The sequence below is a fragment of the Syngnathus acus genome, chromosome 20, assembly GCF_901709675.1.
Source record: "Syngnathus acus chromosome 20, fSynAcu1.2, whole genome shotgun sequence".
Taxonomy (NCBI): Eukaryota; Metazoa; Chordata; class Actinopteri; order Syngnathiformes; family Syngnathidae; genus Syngnathus; species Syngnathus acus.
The window spans coordinates 795,744-815,879 of NC_051104.1; the positions used below are offsets into that span (position 1 = coordinate 795,744).

Here is a 20,136-nt window from a genome sequence, read left to right on the forward strand (position 1 = left end):
TGCTTAGTCCCCACGGGGGTCGCGGGAGTGCTGGAGCCTATCCCAGCCGTCATCGGGCAGTAGGCGGGGGACACCCTGAACCGGTTGCCAGCCAATCGCAGGGCACACGGAGACAAACAACCATTTGCACTCGCACTCACACCTAGGGACAATTTGGAGTCTTCAATCGGCCTACCAAGCATGTTTTTGGGATGTGGGAGGAAACCGGAGTGCCCGGAGAAAACCCACGCGGGCCCGGGGAGAACATGCAAACTCCACACAGGGAGGGCCGGAGGTGGAATCGAACCCGCACCCTCCCAACTGTGAGGCGGACGTGCTACCCAGTGCGCCACCGAGCCGCCTGTAGAAGTAATCATCCTAATTAAAAAAAATAGGCCGCACCACCTTCGGACCGCAGCCTTGTGATGTCATTAAGTAAAACCCTTTCAGCGGAGCGGAGCATAGGAGGGAACGATTTACCAGATGGGACAAGTCAGTCATCTGTAATGAGGAATGAGTGCTAAATGAGCCAAAGTTGTGGTTTCAAGGTCAGCGGGGCGTTGAGGTATGTGTAACAGTTGAATTGAACTGTTAGGATTGCGATTTTCTTTAAGAAAAATCAAACAAGCGCGACGCAAAAAGCGCACCCTCCAATTCTGCCTGTTTGCATTCCAAATCCATTGACTGCACACTTATCCTCATTACTGTCCATTTAACAGTCGGGTTCCTGTAATTGCAGTGACAAACTCTTTCCACTGACATACAGTACACCCCAGAACAGCGCTGCATCAAACCTGACAAAAACATAATACTGTACGATGTGCCCAACACAGTTTTGCTGGGGGGGATATAGTCTATAAAATTGCTCAGCTGAAATCTTATCAATCAACTGACTTTGGGTGAAAAACAGGGCACACCCAGGACTGGTTGCCGATACATCAGAGGGCGCATAAAAAAAAAAACATTCGCAGTCACAGTCCATTCTTACCGATTACAATTTTGGTTTTAGCACCACTGAATAAAGAGTGTAGTGTAGATGAAGGGGGAGTGGTGTGGACAGGGGGAGGGTGTAATTGGAGTCTGGAGAGAGCAAGGGGGGGGAGGCAGGGTCTGTTGGGGGCTCAAATACAGCTGCACTTGGACACACTTTCACGCTGGACGTCGGCGTGTTAGGCACCGCTACTATCTTCCCTCCCTCGTCATCCGAGCCTTACGACACGCTGTCGCTCCATCTGGACCGCGCAACGCTGCATCAGCAATTCACAAACTTGGAGCTACCCCCCTCCCCCCCTCCCCATCACCTCACTATTACTGCTGTACTTCTTAAATGTCTTATTGTGAGAGCGTGTAGTCAAAAGAAGAAAAGGATCCTCTGGGGTTTTGCTTGTGACTGGGACCGCCTTGTGCCGGGCTTGAAGGCAATTAAGTCAGGTCAACTCTAGTCCGCCTCATTTGGGACGACGCACTTTAACAGGGATGGAGTACCTCAAGTTTTGCATTGTGTTTTCCTACTGGATGTGGTGTGCAAAAGCGGTCATGCCTACTGACACACCACAGGGTCTTGCGCCTATTCCCAACGGTAAGAAGCTCCACGGTAACAATTTCTTTCTACTACTAGCAATGTGCATGCGATGCAGGTTTGAGATATGTCAACACAGCACAGAAGCGCTTAACTTTTATGACTTTTTATTGCTCCTGCAACAGGCTACCAATGCCTAAGGCCACTTTGGTTAATCAAACTGAGGGGTCGGGTCCAACAGTGGGTCACATGCTGAAACTTGATCAATAGTCAACAAAGCACACAGTTTATTGTGAAATGTCACCTTATCATTGAACACAAGGTACCCCTGTATTTATATTTAGAATTGCATGGCAGACCTTATCAAATGCTTAAAAGTAGTTTTATGGTACAATTACTGCAGGTTTCCCCACCCATGCTTAAAAGTGATGCCAAATCAACATAGCAAGCCCGTAAAAGCTGAGTTAATACACCCTCCACGGGCAAAATTATGAGAAGCGTGGCAGCCGCTTGCAAACGGTGTGTTATTATGCTGGCTGCAAAGTTTGCAGGGCACACTTGGCTGTCGGCTAAATGCCACCTAGGCGCGAGTATTCGCCAGCACACTGCTCCTCTATGACTTGGAGGCACAATGGGCTCGATTCTACAGGGTCAGGCAGGCCACCTGTTGGCTAGGCCCGTTTTGGAAAGTAACAGTGATGCCCCGCCACAGCACACTGACTGCCTGAATGAAACCTTTGACTGACTTCAACTGACCTTATGGACAACACTTCTGAGCATATAACCACGATTCAGCATTTTGAATTAACACCCAGAATGTCTACGACTAACAATAATGCGATAAATAGCTAAGCCGAACCAAAAACTGGATGAAAAGACAACTAAAAAAAGTAAATTTTGAATAGTGATGTTGATGTTTGTGGTTGACTGCGACAAACCCTCAGCTTACTAAATTGACAACTTTTCCTGAACAGTGCAAATTTGTCAACTATAATTTACAGAAACGGAAACTCCACCTTTGGTTCTGTTGAAAATGTATAATCACGTTCTCCATTGTCTCCAAGTCCTTTTCTAACACAGCAACAACCCTTTTAGCAGACCACGCCTGTAATCATACATCTGAACACCGCCAGGAGTTCGCCCAAAATGTCTGTCCAGTGTCTCCTTTTTCAGACAAATATGTACTGTATTGTCTGATTTTTTTTACAAGTCTCCATTTAAACAGACTTTCAAAAAACAGTTTCAGTCCAATACCAAATTGCACAACGTCAGGGCCATTCGACTTTTTGAATCAAATATCTTTCCAAAAAGTGAGAGAAAATTTTTGAATGACTATCTAACGTGATAATTAAATCTTGCAGTGAACACAGCCAACAAAAGACATTCTCAAATTGCGATGAAAGCATTTTCCAGCAATTCAGTCACGTTGTTCGTTACGGTCTTGCTGCTATTCTGTTAACGGCGATGACTTTTTAATTTGAAAATAAACGTTGTTTCCTGCGCAGTGGATAACCAAAACAATGTCAGGGCAGTCGGCAATCTGGTTCGTTCGGTCTCCCGTTGTCAGTTAAGCCAAGATAATTGCAAACACATGCAGTGCTTGGCTTACAGTAGCTGCATGCGACTTGTGTTGCAGATTTGTTACAAACTTATATCACATGTAAGAGGATGCATATCACTTCAAAACATTCAAATGGGGTGAAAAAAAACCCTCAGATATCTTGTCAAACAGGAAATATTCTGTTATTCTCATGAAGACATTCCCATGCTTCGCACTTCCGCCCGTCGAGATGGCTTTCGCGGGAACCTGTGAGTCACACCGTCTATGCATCAAAGTGTGAAACGTTTACTTTTGACAAATGCGGTACAGTGAAAGACTGTGTGTGTGTGTGTGTGGGGGGGGGGTTGAGCAGCTCGAAATCCAATGCCTTCCTTTCCGTGGACACCTTGTGTTTAGTCTGACGGAGAAGCTATTTGTCCAAAAGTTATTTCTTTCCTGACATCTTCTTTTGTTCCAACAAAAACTGTGTATGGAACATCTGAGACTCACCAAAAATGTCTTGTCTCTGTAGTGGAAAAGTGTCTGTTACATCTGTTTTTAGAACCAAGACGATGTTCACCTTTGTGTTTACATGGAGAAAATTGAGAGATACCCGGTGGAAAGTGTCAGCCTAACTCTTACTAATTGACATGATGGGCCCATTTATTTTCAATTAAAGTGGCTAGTAAAGCATGATGGCCACTGCAAAGCAGAGATACTGGCCAGTAAATTACCTTTAATCGCATCAGCTGACTTATCTGGCTGTAATTACATGAACAGACCATGTCAGGGAGTTGTCCAAACATCTTGAGCCGAAGCTCTTCTGGGAACACGCTGAAAGTGTTTTCTGCCTGGGTCATCTTCTCACAAGAGCCAGGATGTCAAAGGGTCAGATGACAGCTTACTGTCTTGCACCTGTGTCAATTTGAACTCTCCGTGGGACCTTCAGGAGCTCATTATTTATCTGCCCCCGTCCTCAAATTTACTCAGCAGCCCATTCTGTTCTTTTCTGCCACAGCAGGCAGCTGTTTGTACAGAAAACAACCACTTGTTGGTTTATCTCAAACAGTGGACATAGACATAGAAAAATAGTTCACGCTGGCCAAGCAAACACAGATCCACAGGAGAGTAAGTGAACATCAACAAAATTGCCGTCGACTGAAAGCATTGCATCATCTGCAGTAACGTGCATTTTCTGTCATTTAGTTGCAAGTTACATTCACGGGAAAAAATTCCAGATCCCCTGTCGGCAAATACTGTACAACGGATATTGGAGCCATTTGTTTCCAATCTGTTACAGAGCAGCATGACAGCACAGATAACGTGTTTCCTAGATGCAGATGGGGAGATTCCCTTCCTACAATGCGCTACATCAGAAGTCCAAGAGTCGTTCTGTTATATTGCTTTTGACACGCACAGTTTAACATTCTAAGCGAATCAATCAGCTGTTTTTCTTTCCCCTCCAGAAAAATTGCTTGTGCTAACCGTGGCAACAGAAGAAACAGATGGCTTTGTCCGCTTCATGCAATCTGCAAACTATTTCAACTACACTGTGAAGGTGAGAGATGTTCAATTAGCAATGCTACATTGGCACCATGCAAGCAAGTGATTAAACTTGGTCCATTCAAAAATGTGTCCCTATTTATTTGACTTGACTCCTGTCGCAGGTGTTGGGAATGGGAGAACAATGGAAGGGCGGTGATGTTGGACGCTCTATCGGTGGAGGACAAAAAGTCAGACTACTGAAGGAGGCCATGGAAGGTCTAGCTGACCAGGATGACCTCGTGGTCCTCTTTGTAGATAGGTATGTAGCATTTTGAGATTTGAGCTCGAGGGAGGATATCGTCTTTAATTTATTTTAAATACCCACATCAGGTCTGGCTCTATCACGCCACTGACAGCAATAATTACTTGGAAAGCTTTCCGAGAGAGGCGTTTCTGCAGATTCCCATGAATCAAAGGTGTTATTGTGGTGCAAAGCACCTCGCATTGCATGCTAGATGATTTACGAGTTGACAAAACCGTGTCAATGCGGTTTGAAACACTGACAATTATAATCCCACAGAGCCCTCTTTAATGTTCTGCAAGTCTACAGTACTTAAATTTATTGGGACTCAATGTAGGTTTGAGTCTGAGGAAGCTCTGGAGTTCCCAAGTCGTCCTGTGTAAACAGTTAGGCACAATTCCTCCCATTTGTCACATCAACACGGCTTGACCAAAGGTCATTGAAGGAATGCTTGCTGATGTGAAGAATGTCCTCTTGTTTGAGAAAAGATTTGTATCTACCTGGAGCAAGAAGGGCCCAAAGTGGTGACGAGCTGACCTTAAACAGAGAAAATAAGCTTCTGTCTGCTTTTCACCATACCCATTTCTCCATTCTAGCTACGATCTTATCTTTGCCGGGGGACCAGAGGAGATTCTCAGGAAGTTCCAGCAAGCCAATCACAAAGTCATTTTTGCTGCAGAGGGAGTGATATGGCCAGATAAGCGATTGGCTGACAAGTACCCGTCGGTCCGCAGTGGCAAGCGCTACCTCAGCTCAGGAGGTGGGTTGCAAAACATTCCAAGTATGCTCGGAATGTGCATTGTATTTGGAAATGCTTTTGCCAAGATGATGTTGACCAGACAGGATGATGCAAGAGAGTGTCGAGCTGTGCTTATTTGCCTTACAATCCCGTCACACCCACTTCAGCCTCAAGCCTTTTATGGACCCTTTCCCTGACAATAAAATCAGATGAAGCATAATCGACAATTTATTGTGGGGAGACCGCTTATCACTGCAACTACTCGAGACAAGTTCAACATTTAAGTGGTAGAACGGCTCCAAGGAATGCCAACAAACACGTGTGTGTTTTAAACATGAAACCACAAAATGTATGTCATTATAGCTTGCTTTAAAACAAACGTATATTTTGATTGCCATGGCTGTTTTTCGGAACGGAGATAAGTTCATTCGCGTGACATACTTGCCCAACGACTTTTAAGCGTTACTTTAATAATATAGGAAAATGCTTGGACTTATATAGTGAAAGACAGTTATTTTGCACACCAAGATTTGGGTAACTCAAAGCAAGAAAAAAAAAAAAGCACTAAAAAATATTGATTGGGTCCTGCTATGTATCCAGGAGACATAATGACTGCTTTTGTCGTGGGCATCAATATGCTGCGACCTCCCGTACTGTGGCCTGACCGCCTTTGCTCTGATCACAGACTACTTTTAGCTTAGTTTTCAGCGACATGACATGTGGCTTTGTCTTGGCTCCCCTAATGCGCTGTTGTTTTTCTGAAATTGCTGGGTAGGCCAGCATTCTCATGGCTCCTACCAAAGTGAACATTTCAACGTTTGATTTTCTTGACTGAAGTAGAGTTTTGCTGGATTGGAATCAAGATCCGCATTTGTTTCAGTAGACCAACAATGTCATGAAAAATAAACTAACAAAGGTTTAAGCTTTAGGAACCAATCTACGGGGTTTACCATAACGTCACAGAGTTGGGAATCATTCGATCCAACATCCCATCAACTGACATGGCGACTTGTTTACAGTTGCCGTAGGCTTTTCTAAATGATAGTCTCAACCCTGCAATCAGTCCATGTGGTCAGCGTCCTTGGGATAGTATAGAACAGACGGGAAGAGAGATTGCCATGACAACATCCATTTAGATGTGTTTTAACCAGCTCAGTGGCCTAGTGGTAGAGTGTCCGCCCTGAGACTGGAAGGTTGTGGGTTCAAACCCCAGCTGGGTCATACCCAAGACTATAAAAATGGGACCTATTGCCTCCCAGCTTGGCACTCAGCATCAAGGGTTGGAATTGGGGGGTGAGATCACCAAATGATTCCCGAGCACCGCTGCTGCTCACTGCTCCCCTCTCCTCCAGGGGATGGATCTAAATCACATGGGGATGGGTTAAATGCAGAGGACAAATTTCACCACACCCAGATGTGTGATGATCATTGGGACTTTAACTTTAACTTTTTTTAATAGCACACAATGCCCTCTGTGCACTCCTGTCAGACTTTTAAATCATATGGTGAAGTACTTGGTGGACTTTATGGTCCTTTCTGACATACTTGACTCCAACTGGTTGCAGGTTATACATATATGTTTTTAATTCTCTCGCTGTTTATCACTTGCAGGAATAATTGGCTATGCCCCATACATCAACCGAATAGTTTCGCAGTGGAACCTTCATGACAATGATGATGACCAACTCTTCTACACGAAAATATATGTGGATCCACTACAAAGAGTAAGCATTGAAAACTCCAATGATTAGATGAAAATAATGACATTTCCTCAGCCAAACGAGACTTAATTTATCTGTTAGGACACTCTCAACATGACGCTAGACCACAAGTGCCAGATTTTCCAGAACCTGCACGGGGCAATCAGTGAGAAATTCCATTAAGTTCAGTTTCTTGCTAATGTGTGGTGTTTTGGCTCTTTATTCTTATTCTAGCAATAAAGCACTGCACTATTTGTCCATACGTTATGTCAATTTCCGTAACCTGCTCTGATGTATCTCGTGTTCCCGCTTTTGGCAGACGAAGTGCTTCTCAAATTTGGAACCAACCGTGTGAGAGTGAGAAACACGGCGTACGATTCTCTGCCAGTGGTTGTCCATGGCAACGGGAACACCAAAGTGAGTCACAAATGACTTCAACGAGTTATGCTTCAAAATGATTGCAGTAGACTGAAAGGGACGATCAAAGACAGCGCTGAAGCTCCTGAGCCAAAACTGTTGAGTCATTCTAACCAGTTTCAAACATCTGCAGAATAAACTTAAAATGGTAGAAAACTTGACACCAACCCAAGCAGGATAGCCATAGCTGAGTCTCTCTGAGTTCACAATCAAAATATTATAATTTGCTGAAACTGAGAATTGTGTGCTCAGCATCTCCCATATAAATGGCCTCGACTGGCACTTTACTGTGTAATTTTAAGATGCAATATTTTTAGCAAGTTACGGCCATATTAAAATAAATCTACTGACCCAGGAAAAATGCTGAAATTGTTGCTTATGGCATCATTAATCATCCGTAACCGGCTATGAGTTCCCTCCCACGCAGATCTACTTGAACTACTTGGCCAACTACGTGCCCAACACATGGAACTATGAACACGGCTGCAGCCACTGTGACGATGATGTCGTGGATATTTCTCAGTTGAAAGTAGGTCCCATTTTTCTTCCCATCGGCCACGCGGAACATTTATCGTCAACACACCTCCTCGAGGCTGTAAGGAAAGGGTGAAACACTGCCTGCCAGCCATCTGTCTAGACCAGGGGTGTCAAACTCATTTTTTTCGCGGGCCACATTGCAGTCATAGCTTCTTTCGGAGGGCCATTATGACTGTCAACCCAAATAAATGTATGAGCACCTCATATTAAATACAGTAAAAGCTACAAAACAAACTGACAAATAACTCGTTTTCAAATCAGACGAGTAAAAACTGGTCAAATATTTAAAAAAACAGATACTCTTAAAAGTGAAGACAATTTGCAATTCTAGTAATGACACACGAATTTGATGCACAATTTGTCTTCGCGGGCCACATAAAATGATGTGGCGGGCCGCATCTGGTCCCCGGGCCTTGAGTTTGACACCTGTGGTCTCGACAGTCTGAGTAAGGTGCTGATTGTCCTATTGCAATAGATAAGCAAGACTATTGCTGCCACCCACACTCTCTGCAGAAATAATAGACCTACCTACTAGACCCTTTGGATCATTTTAAAAGAGCATAAGAGCAAGGGAAATTACTCAGGCAAGAGAAAGCCCAGCACGGCTGTGGTGCAGGATATGGCTTGTGTGGTTTTCTGAAGGGTTCATTTAAAGGGGTGTCACTGCTGACCGGCCTTCCTTTTTTGTGGGCTGCTCAGTATAGGTTTTTGTCTCCAGTTAGAGTGCTCATGTGGAAAATATGTCAGAGTTCAGCCAAGAGCGCCAACGTATGCAATGGCAGGAACTTGGAAACATTTCAAGTTACGTGTCTGCTTAATGATGACCGCATTTGGAAGCGGAGCATACGGATCCAGTTTTTTATTTACTAACACATTAAGAGAACTGTTCAACAGTGATTTACAATATTTTATTTAAGAGCCCTGTGACACCCATGAAAAAATACCGTAATTTTCGGACTATAAGTCGCGGTTTTTTTTCATAGTTTGGGTGGGGGGGCGACTTATACTCAGGAGCGATTTATATACATATATATGGGTTTTTTCACTTTTTTGGGCATTTTATGGCTGGTGCGACTTATACTCCGGTGCGACTTATAGTCCGAAAATTACGGTAGTGTCTCTAAATAGTTGAAGCTGATTCAAAACAATAATGAATCTAATGGTGATTTTGAGGATATACACATATACGTATATACATAGATAACTTTGTGTGCTTTTGCGAAGAAATTGTTGTATACAATTTGAGTTTTACTGCCAAAGACAATAACAAGCTCTGCAACCACATCCCAATGCTTTATTTTGTTTAAAAACAGTGTGTGGACACTTGTCTGCTTCAGGGTTACTTTTATTTTCCTTCCCTCCTTGCACATTGGCAGAATTCTTAAGACTCCCATCGTGTGCCTTAAAGCCAGACATTGCAAACCTTCAAATTAGATGCCTCGGCTTGCATCCCTTTTCATCCCTGTCCCAGAGCCTTGCTATGAACTGGTCACGGATTGCAGACTGGGGTGAACTTTGGTGGCTGAAGGGGATTTTCCTGTGAAAATGTTTGCTCTTCAATTCCTTTTTTCTAACTGACTAAATATAAAGTCATACGTGGCACTCGCGACCAGAAATGAAAAATTTCAATAGGAACTTCATGACACAAACTGTGCGGGATTTCATTGGAATGCATCTTTAACCAGATGGTCTCAATCTTGTCAGCAAAGCGACACGAAAGTAAACCAAAAAGCTCGACTGATGAGAATGCCATTTCAAAGTATAAACAGAGCTAATGTGAGATGTCAAACGTTTGCATGATTTATGCCATTTGCCGGACCTGATATTTGAAATGTCACTATTCTGTTGTGTTCAATTTCAACAGGAGTACCCCAATGTCCTCCTCGGAGTCTTCATTGAGCACCCGACGCCATTTCTCTCTGAGTTCTTCCAACGTTTGATGACGTTGGATTATCCCAAAGATAAACTCAAGGTCTTTGTCCACAATCATGTGAGTATGAGTATAATGTTTTCAAGCATTTTTCCTACGTATGGCTTTCTAACTTATGATGCCCGATTGTCAGGAGGTTTACCACGAAAGGCACATGCAGAAGTTTTGGGTGGAACACCGGAACGTGTTCAGCAGCTTAAAGGTCGTTGGACCGGAAGAAAATCTCAGCCAAGGAGAGGCCAGAAACATGGCCATGTATGTAAAACAAGCCTCAGATTAGTTCATGGCTCTTTAAACGTTTCACTGCCTTTGATGATTGAGTTGGTCAGACAAAATATTAGCGCACCCTGGCTTTGAGGAATGCACTTTTTCTTTTCTTTGGCCTGGTGTCTTTAGGGATCTTTGTCGCCAGGATGCCACATGTGACTTCTACTTCAGCATCGACTCGGACGTGATGCTCACCAACGCACAGACTCTGAAGCTCCTCATCGAGCAGAACAGGTAACTGGAAAAAACTCTCATGTTGCTGTTAAGTTCATGAGACTTTTGAATTTATTCTCCGAGTGGTAAAACCACAGGCGCGTCGCAACGGAGCGACTGAGAGTTTAAAAATAATTCACGCGGCTTCCTGTTTTTCCCGACCACATGGAAACGGCGAAAGCATCTACAGCGCTAACCCCGAAGTGCCACTTTGCGTTAGGCAAAAAAATAAACATGCAAACTCCTGTCTCATTTCTGCAACCCATAAAATGCAAAGAAAGCATCCCACAAACGACAGGTCACGACAGCCTTAGCTGAGCACTGCATGCAAAGCAAAAGTCTTCCAGGGTTATTTGGAGGGAGAGTGGGAATTTGTCAAGTTACCAATTAAAAGAATGAAAAAAGTGTCATAAGTGGAGAAGCATCTTGACAAAGTCTTATGCCATTTCTACCACTACTCTTCTTCTACAGGAAGATCATCGGTCCCCTCGTCACTCGCCACAACAAGCTGTGGTCCAACTTCTGGGGCGCGTTGAGTCTGGATGGTTATTACGCCCGCTCGGAAGATTACGTTGACATTGTGCAGAGAAAACGAGTGTAAGTATGATGCGTTTGAACATCTGCCGCTTCACCAACCGCTAGCTACAAAATATTGCTAGCAGATGGCACACCATCACTAAATCTCAACCTGACCGACGGCCGGCAAATGTACCAAGTTTTACTGGCTCAAGTCACTTGTATGTGTCTAAAAAATAGTTTTATAACTGCGGCCAGACGAGGGCAAAGGAACAAACAGTGCCCCCGACAACATTAAAACCGACCATCCATGAAGGTTAAGGCCTGCGAGACCAAATGAAAACAGCATTAAATCTTCACGCCGCCATACCACACACCTTGGCTCGTGGATTACAACAAAAAAATCTCCACATGAATGTCAGCTAGTCACATTTGAGTGACAATAGCGAGAAGAGTTTTATTTTGCCTTGTTTCCAGGGGTGTGTGGAACATTCCTTACATGGCGCATATCTACCTGGTCAAGGGTGATGTTCTAAGAAAGGAGTTGAAAGAAAGAAACTACTTTGTTCTTGAGAAACTGGACCCCGATATGGCAATGTGTAAACATACCAGAGATGTGGTAAGGATGGCTTTTGATGTATTTATGCTTCTCCAAAAGACATTTGAGAGCAATATCAATGCTATGAATGATTACCCTATCAAAAGTCAACAGCGCAATGGAATGTGATCAATGGCAAGTATACGTTTGAAATGCATTTTATGTGTCGTGACGGCATGATGGTACTGTGTTCATGTTAACGGTCAGCTTTATGTGTTGTCTTTCCTGGTCACATGTTGTTTTTAACCGCTAGCTGACGACGGCCCGATCCATGTTTTTCAACTTTTTAACATCCAAACTGTTTGTCGTCATTGCTTCAAGCTGTTGATATGCAACCTGTGCACTGCACTACATCAGATCTATTTCCAACTTTTGCATCCGCTTCAGAGGGAATCTTGCTTCTTTTTCCCATGCAGGCGCATTTCCTCATGTTGCTCTGTCTTGATCTGAAAAAATAACTCATGTTATCCTATTTACATGATGCCTCTCCTTCGTTTTAGACCAGTCAGAGAGAAAAAGAGTCCCCTTCTCCGGAATCATTCCATATGCTCAGGCCCCCAAAGGTTTCCATTTGTTTTGATTACTGTTGTTATCTGAAAGATCCATTTCCAAACGGGTTAGCACTCAGAAGCCATTCCAAGCTTCGGCTTGTTCTAATCTTTGGGTGGATGCTGAAGTGTTTCATAATAAGTATTCTGTACAAGTGCATTTCTTCGGGAACATGAATTTGTCGATTTGAAGGTTCTGAAATTTAACCAGATCTGCTGTCCCAAGAATCAAGGAGGAGAAAGAATATTGAAAATTGTTACATATTCAAGACCCCTGTCCTGATGCTTGACTGTAAAACTGCTTCATCTCGACATCAGACTAGGCTCTTCTCATCCATTGTAAATGACTTTTGATGATGGTCAATTGGCAACTGACATCGATTATGATCCTGACAAAGCCTAGTCTGATTTTGAGTCCAAAAGGGGAATATTGCTCCTGGGATTGCACCCCCTCTATCCCCTGTTCTCCTGCCCTTCCTTTCACCTCACCAACCCCCACCCTGAACTGTTCCCATGCCACCGACACCCGTATGAACGCCCCCTCCTGAGCCACTCTTATACCACCCATAAATAATCTTAGATTATTTATATGGCTTCTGTTTCTGCTCTACCTAAGTCAGACAAACAAACAAAAAAGTAGTAGAGTGCTAACCAATCATTGTGTTTACGTAGAAGCATGAATAATGTATAGCTGGACTTTTATGAGAGACATTTTAAAGAGTGCATTTTCTGCCTGGTGGGTAACGACCTCTTTCCTGTCTGCTGCAGGGAGTCTTCATGTACTTAACAAACCGCCACGACTTTGGAAGGCTCCTTTCCGTGGCCAATTATAACACTTCTCATTATAACAGTGACTTGTGGCAGATATTCGAAAACCCCCTGGTAAGTAACTACCGCCGCTACCTTTCATTTGCAGAGCTAAAGCGCAACCACCTGTGAAGCTTTGCAGGCATAATGAAAAGAATCAAGTCATGAGATGTGACTCCTAACGTGCCATGTGGCACCATGGGAGACTGCTAGAGGATTAGTGCTGCCTGGTATTCAGGTCATCAAATAGTCCAACAAGCGGCCTCTGATATGAATTACTCTTTGCAGGACTGGAAGGAGAAGTACATCGATCCAAACTACATGAAAATTTTCACTGAAAACTATTTGGAAGAGGTTTGTGTTTATTTTAATTTTAGTTTTTTTACTGACAAGAATACAGTTTGGCTGAATGCCGTACATGGACTCCATCTGTTTTTCATATAAATAATTCACATTGCACTATGAACAACTCAAGGTGAAGGTGTGACTTAAAAATAAGTCTTTGTATGTCTGGCCTGCAGCCCTGTCCAGATGTGTTTTGGTTCCCGGTCTTCACAGAAAAGGCCTGTGATGAAATAGTGGAAGAGATGGAGAACCATGGCTCGTGGTCCGGTGGCAAGCATGAGGTCAGTCCTGCTAGCGTCGCCTCACTGAACTCACACTAGCCTGTTGTTCATTCCAGCATCTGCCAGCAGCATGCAAAATAAACCAAAGTCATTAATGTTTGGGACAATTTGACCTTCGGCTAGTTTGTTCTTTGTTGCATTTGGTGGAAGGGATGCGACATGGTCTAAGGAAGAGGCTAATAAATCTTTGCTTGGATCTATTAGACATTGCAAAAACAGTCCAGAGGCTCTGGCCAAAGAATAACCTTTTAAATACTGTAGAAAACCGCATGACCTGGAACACGGGCCTCGGGAGAGTTCTGACTTTTAAAGAGTGACAAAACTACCGGGAACTTTCCAAAGATGTTCCTAATGGATGGCAAATAAGGAAAAGGAGGAAATTGTGATGCATTATGACCAATGAAGCGTTGACTAAAGAACTGCATATTTTAACTGTGACCCGTTATATTTTCTCTTCATTCATTCAATGACATCTTTTGTGTACTCTAATGCCCAATGCATGTGCTCAGAGTTTCCTCCATTAGCCGCAGAATTCCCATTTGAGAGAAAAATAATGTTTTTGCCTCACTGCAAAGAAATGGTGCCTGCAGGAGTAAATAAATAAAAAGCAAACAGCAATAACAAGAGAGCAAAGAATTAGGGGCATCCCCTTTGAAGACTTATAAACATTTTTTTAATGAGGTGCTTGTCTTTGTTGTCTGATAGAGGGCCGTAAATTTGAAGGTAGCTTTTTTTGCTGGGGGCAGTAGGGTTGTATATTGACCAGATGTGAAAAGAAAATGGACTGCCGGAGTTTATGATTGCCCATACGGCATGAATACAGTCGTAAAAGGGATTGTGATGTTTCGTTGATTACATCTATAATGTCTTTAAGTTTTTAGGACATTGGTAATTAAAGTCCCACCACCGGGAATAGTAGGAAGGTTGTTATGTCGCGAGAATTGCAATTAAACGCAGTGAACTGACGAGGCTGGCTCACTGTCACACCGAAGTCCTCAGAAATTGTCCATCTGGGAATATGTTAGCGACTCAGCACTTTTTAAACATAATAACCAGGCGGATCTGTCAATCGGACTCAAGGAAGTATAATAACTATAATTTGTGTACTTTTGTGTGTGTGTTCAACAGGACATACGGATTGCCGGTGGCTATGAGACAGTCCCGACAGATGACATCCACATGAAGCAAATCGGATTTGACAAGGAGTGGCTTCACTTTATCCGAGAGTTTATCGCGCCTGTCACGCTAAAGGTTTTCTCCGGATACTATACCAAGGTGTGTAAAGCCTCAGAGATGTGGCCAGGGGATGTGTCGCAAAAGATATTTCAAATTCAAATGCTCTTTGTAGACTTGCATTATATGACATAGGTCCCGGAACATTTCTGACACCTTGTATTCTCAATGGCCAACAGCTTCAGTAGCATAAAAAAGTTGGCAGTCCCCCAAAAAACATGCCTGGACATGCACATGTTGTAACTTTGTGATGCATGAAGACAGAGTTTACAACTAAGTTGAGGTAGTTTCCATCCCGTTGCAGGGCTACGCACTCATGAACTTTGTAGTCAAATATACTCCAGGGAGACAATCATACCTGAGGCCCCACCATGACTCCTCCACCTTCACTATCAACATTGCCCTCAATAACAAAGACAAAGACTTTCAGGTAAGTGTATGTGTCAATTATCTGACAACACGATGAGACTGTTTTGAAAGCACGTCTTGACACTTCTTAGGGTGGCGGCTGCCGTTTCCATCGGTACAACTGTTCCGTAGACTCGCCAAGGAAAGGCTGGAGCTTCATGCACCCAGGACGACTGACTCATCTCCACGAAGGTCTACCCACCACTAACGGCACACGCTACATCGCTGTGTCCTTCATCGATCCTTAAAAAAAACGGCCTTCTTTTGTGCCTCTATGTTTTGTAGCTATGCATTTTTTTAAAGCTATTTGCTTTAAAAAGTTGAGTGAATGCATGAAGCCAATCTCTGTCAGACAGAGTGTTGACTGGAAATGGGAAGTGCGTACGTGGTGAATTGTCACATTAAGTACACAAAAGTCGTTTTGCTAGCAGGGTACACCGACAATTCTTTTGGTGATGAAAGAGAGTCAAAGTGTTTGTGGTTCAATCATCTATTTTCATATTTTGCACGGCAGAAATATAAAACAGATTAACAGAACTCGACGTGAGTTTTATCTAAACTGTTTGACTTAAGGTCTGTCACCTGCCTCTTGAACATTCATCTTCATTTTCAAAACAAAATCTGAGGAAAAAAAAAGTGTGAATGGATTTTACAACTCAGAAAATTGCCTTGTTAATTTATTGCCAAAATGTAATAAAAATCTAACAGATTTGAGATTTTATTATTCCGATTTCTATTTTGAGGTGCGACGATTAATTGACAACTAATCAGATTCATCGCTAAATTCTCACAATATCAACTGACTCCTTTAACCTGTCCCTTACTCAACATGTCACATGCAGAAACAATCAAGTTTGCTTCTGAACTGTTTGGATGTCGGCTGATGAGCTTCGCAAGTTCGGTTCAGTTTACCTTGGGGAAAATCGAGTATATACATGCAAGTTGTTCACATAAGGAATGTTAAAGCACAATAGTTGGGAGGTTTATTTATCTTTGTCTACCACTGCGATGAGAGATCTGTCGGAATGTGATATGTTTGGAGAGACGCAAATTAATTTCTTGAATATCTTTCAAATAATTTCCCCACCGAGGGGAAAAAAAAAAGTACACAAAATCTGACCTCCTTCCCATCACTTATGGTTATATCTTACAAATGGGGCTACACTGACTGGCTTCCCACAATGAGGCCAATATCAGGGAAATACACAAGTTTCTTCTCCACCTCGGGTGAAAGCAAAATGTACGAGTAGCTGGTATTTAACAAGTTGGGTGAGGCGGGAGGATGGGGTCAGCTCTTTTCCTCAAAGAGCCCTTTGTGGTCATCACTCCCCTTGGACTACCTTGCAAACAGTCCCTCTGAAAGGAGGCAATGACAGCGGAAAAAAATCCAACAAAAAAAACATCCCTCCCCAAACTAACAGATTCTCACAGGGGAGGATAAAGGTTTTTTCAAGTCAGAAATATTTGTTAACTTCTTTTTGTTTTTTATACAAGTTTTTACAAGCCAAACAGTTTACTAGGTGAAAGTACTGCTGAGTCAAATTACACGATGGCTTTCTCCAAAATAATCAGCTACTCCACCCGCTTAGATAGATATTGATTTATGATGGCGACAAGATGAAAGAAGGATGGATGTGAGAGTTGTCCAAAACCACTGAAGCAAAATACAAGTTACACTGCATGCTTTTCAAGAGCTATTTTGGGAAACTTTCAATGATCGTTCGGTCTGTTTTGTCTGGTTCCTGTGCCTGCTGATGAAAGAATGGGTGTGTTTGGTGTTCTGGTCTGAGGGTCTTTGTGTGCATAATAGAAGCTGACTTGTGTATAGTTTCTCATATTATATTTTACAAAAAAACAAATTTCCCGAATTGTAAGTGACAAGCGACAGTCCTTGCAGTGTTCACCCGAGAACAGATGTCGATACTTGTGCCACGTAACTCGATTGCAACAGCCTAAGATCTGGTGTAGCTGTTCATTCATTGCTACATTATAATTTTAGGGTTCTGCTTCTTTGGCTCCAGATTGCACTTCTTCCACAAGCCAGTCCAATTCTTTTTTGTTGGGGCTCTGAACATTTTGCTCTCTGAGGAGAAACATAAGGGCAGTGTCAGACTAGCAATCGAGTAACCACAAACAATCTTGACAAAACCAATGGGCGATGATCCGCCCTGATCCTCCTCAGTGCTGGCACTCCGGCTCCGGCTAAAAAGACAGACCGCAAGTTTGGCATTTTTGTCTTGGATACTTCTACTGAAGAAAGTCAACAAAGCTGGACATTGCGGTCCCAGGCCGGTCTGACCGTGGACCTGCTTTATTTTGTCTCTGACAGGTCGTCGCGAAAGGATGATTAATGATCACGGTCGATGGCTATATAATGCTTAAGGAACATATTTCCAGAGCAACAATGCCTAACAGTTCATTTTTATAAGGTAGTCAGGTCGTTGAAGAGTATTTCAATTAGTGAAGGCTGGCTGTACCGTCTCACAGCCCACTTGCAAGAATTACATATGACAAAGTAGAAGTTAATCACGGGTACTACGAGATTTCCTTTGTGTGAAATTGTAATCACTTCGTATCACAAAAATCACTCCACGGGGCCTTTTAGTAAAGTTTGAGATGGCAGGAGACACGGGGCAATTATAATATCCTGTTAGACAAGGTGCTGCAAGGCGTAATAACCAGGTTGGCTGTCTCTGGGACCATATTTAGTCTTGGAAGGTCAAGAGCACAGTACCAAAGTTAAGTGCTGCTCATTATGGAGCACCAAAGACCACCCCGACACTTTCGCTTACTCCCTCCCTTCATTTTCACTTAATAACAGGGAAGGGAAGATGTGAGCAATCCCAAAGGCCTTTCAAGCAACATAACCTCCCAAGAATGCTAAGCTCCAACAAGACTAGCAACTCAAACATTCTCAAGCAGCTTCTTCCCGAAGATACACCACCCACGATTCTAATATGTACACATTTTTGGGGGGCCTGTGTGTTGTTTAGTATTTTGGTAGAAGCCCTTGAACTTTTTTTTTACAAATCAATGTCTCAGTTGTTTAGATTCAGTCTCAGAAATTTGAGCTGCCGTCATACATGCTTTCACTTTGGGAACTTTGGTTTAATTTGCTCAAAATCACTGTCACCCAAGCATCTGTATGTAAATACAGTCAAAGCTCGGTTTTCGAACGTCCCGGTTCAAATCGGAATTCGAACGAAAAACCTCGCAAGATGAGCCGAAAGGACCGAGAAAACCCGACTGCGCGGCCCAGATGCCGACTGACTCCATTCGTTATTGTATTTTTGTTACTTTGAGGATTGTGTTAACCCCTAATCCTGCCTCCAAAGAAAGCAAGTGGGAGCAGTAAAGCCATCCTAAAACACAAAGACGTTCTTAAAGCAATGCGACAGTGAGCACCCGGCGCGCTGCGGTTGCGCGATCGGACCAAATTAAGCTCCCTGCGCACTGAGGTCCACTTAAATTTTGGAAAGTACATCAGGACTTTAAACATATTTTCTAAATTTCAGCGATGGCTCTGTCACAATAATGCGACCAGCGCGGTGCAGTTGCGCGGTCGGCGGCGCGCTACGGTTGCGCGTTCGGCGGTGCGCTGCAGTTACGCGATCGGATAAAAATGCGCAACTGAAAAAATGCTTAAAAAAGGCGTTTCTTTTTTGTCTTGGAACGGATTAATTTATTTTCCCATTATTTGTAATGGGAAAAGTAGATTCGGAATTCGACCGATTCACTTCTTGCACCACCTTCTGGAGCGGATTGTGGTCGAAAACCGAGGTTTGACTACTCCATATTAATCCACAATGTCAATTTTGGATTATTCAGACACTTAAAAATACAACGTAAGGCCACAAAGCTCAAATACGATTCTTGGGCCAAAACATCTTCAGGTAAAATTTTGCTGCAATCTAATTCCATTTAGTGTCAAGGCTGAAATAACTGAGGTGAGTTTGCAACAGCAGATTGCTACGCCTGCACATGTGGTCAACAACTATGAGCAAATGTTTACTTAGCACAGGTTGTGTAGTTTACTTTTAAGTCCTACCAAACACTATTTTGTAAACTATCACATATCAGGCGTATTAATCTTCTTTTGTGTTTATTTACACTGATAATGAGGGGAGAAAGTCACTGTCCAGGCTAAACCACATGTGTCAGAAGTCACCACTCCCTTGAACCGATTTTTCTTCAAACTTTATGGGAGACCCATATCTAGACTATTAAGAGGGAAATCATTTTTAACGCCTTTTTCCCGGACTATATTGGCCATGCTTCCAAATGTGGGCCAATCTGAACAGAAGGCATGAACATAACAATGAGTCACGGTTGTCTGTGCAGGGCTGACGTCATTTCCTGTCAGGCACAGTAGGTCTGGAATGTAACCCCCACTCCTTAAAGTCACCCATCGCAAACGTAAATTTAAACTTTGAAGGGGCTTTGAAAATAATCTTAAGAAAGTCAGCCTAATGGTTCTTCAACTGAGGCGTTTCAGTTAAATTTGTCGCGCAGTGAAGTAGCACAAAACTACAATAAGCCAAAAAAAACCTTTGGGATGACGATTCGCTTGAGTGCTTGCTGGAATTCAAATTGCAGGGTAATGCCCTCCTCCTCTGGTCCCACAAAAACAGGCAGAGTGTTTTTCCTCTATGATGTCCCAGTGCGGATGGAACATGAAGCTTCATGCCAAAATGCTGATGTTACAACTGTGAAGTGATGAAGTACCATTCCACAGAGATGCAACGGAGAACAGTATACAACATGATTTAAAGT

At 43.1% G+C, this 20,136-nt stretch overlaps 1 protein-coding gene across 3 annotated transcripts; it reads left to right on the plus strand.

The window, feature by feature from the left end:
- The first annotated feature begins 1,115 nt into the window (after window positions 1-1,115).
- On the plus strand, window positions 1,116-16,077 carry plod2 (procollagen-lysine, 2-oxoglutarate 5-dioxygenase 2). Of its 3 annotated transcripts, none has more exons than XM_037280226.1 (20): window positions 1,116-1,558; window positions 4,505-4,596; window positions 4,706-4,842; window positions 5,421-5,584; window positions 7,175-7,287; window positions 7,366-7,429; window positions 7,583-7,680; window positions 8,108-8,209; window positions 10,082-10,207; window positions 10,281-10,402; window positions 10,544-10,648; window positions 11,099-11,224; window positions 11,621-11,762; window positions 12,242-12,304; window positions 13,058-13,171; window positions 13,385-13,450; window positions 13,618-13,722; window positions 14,851-14,997; window positions 15,260-15,385; window positions 15,456-16,077. In XM_037280226.1, the coding sequence occupies exons 1-20, from the start codon at window positions 1,456-1,458 to the stop codon at window positions 15,609-15,611; spliced, it is 2,271 nt and encodes a 756-aa protein (XP_037136121.1). In that variant the 5' UTR covers window positions 1,116-1,455; the 3' UTR covers window positions 15,612-16,077. The 3 variants fall into 3 exon arrangements, with proteins under 3 accessions (XP_037136121.1, XP_037136123.1, XP_037136122.1); XM_037280228.1 differs by having other exon boundaries at window positions 5,421-5,521; XM_037280227.1 differs by lacking the exon at window positions 12,242-12,304.
- The last annotated feature ends 4,059 nt before the right edge of the window (window positions 16,078-20,136 follow it).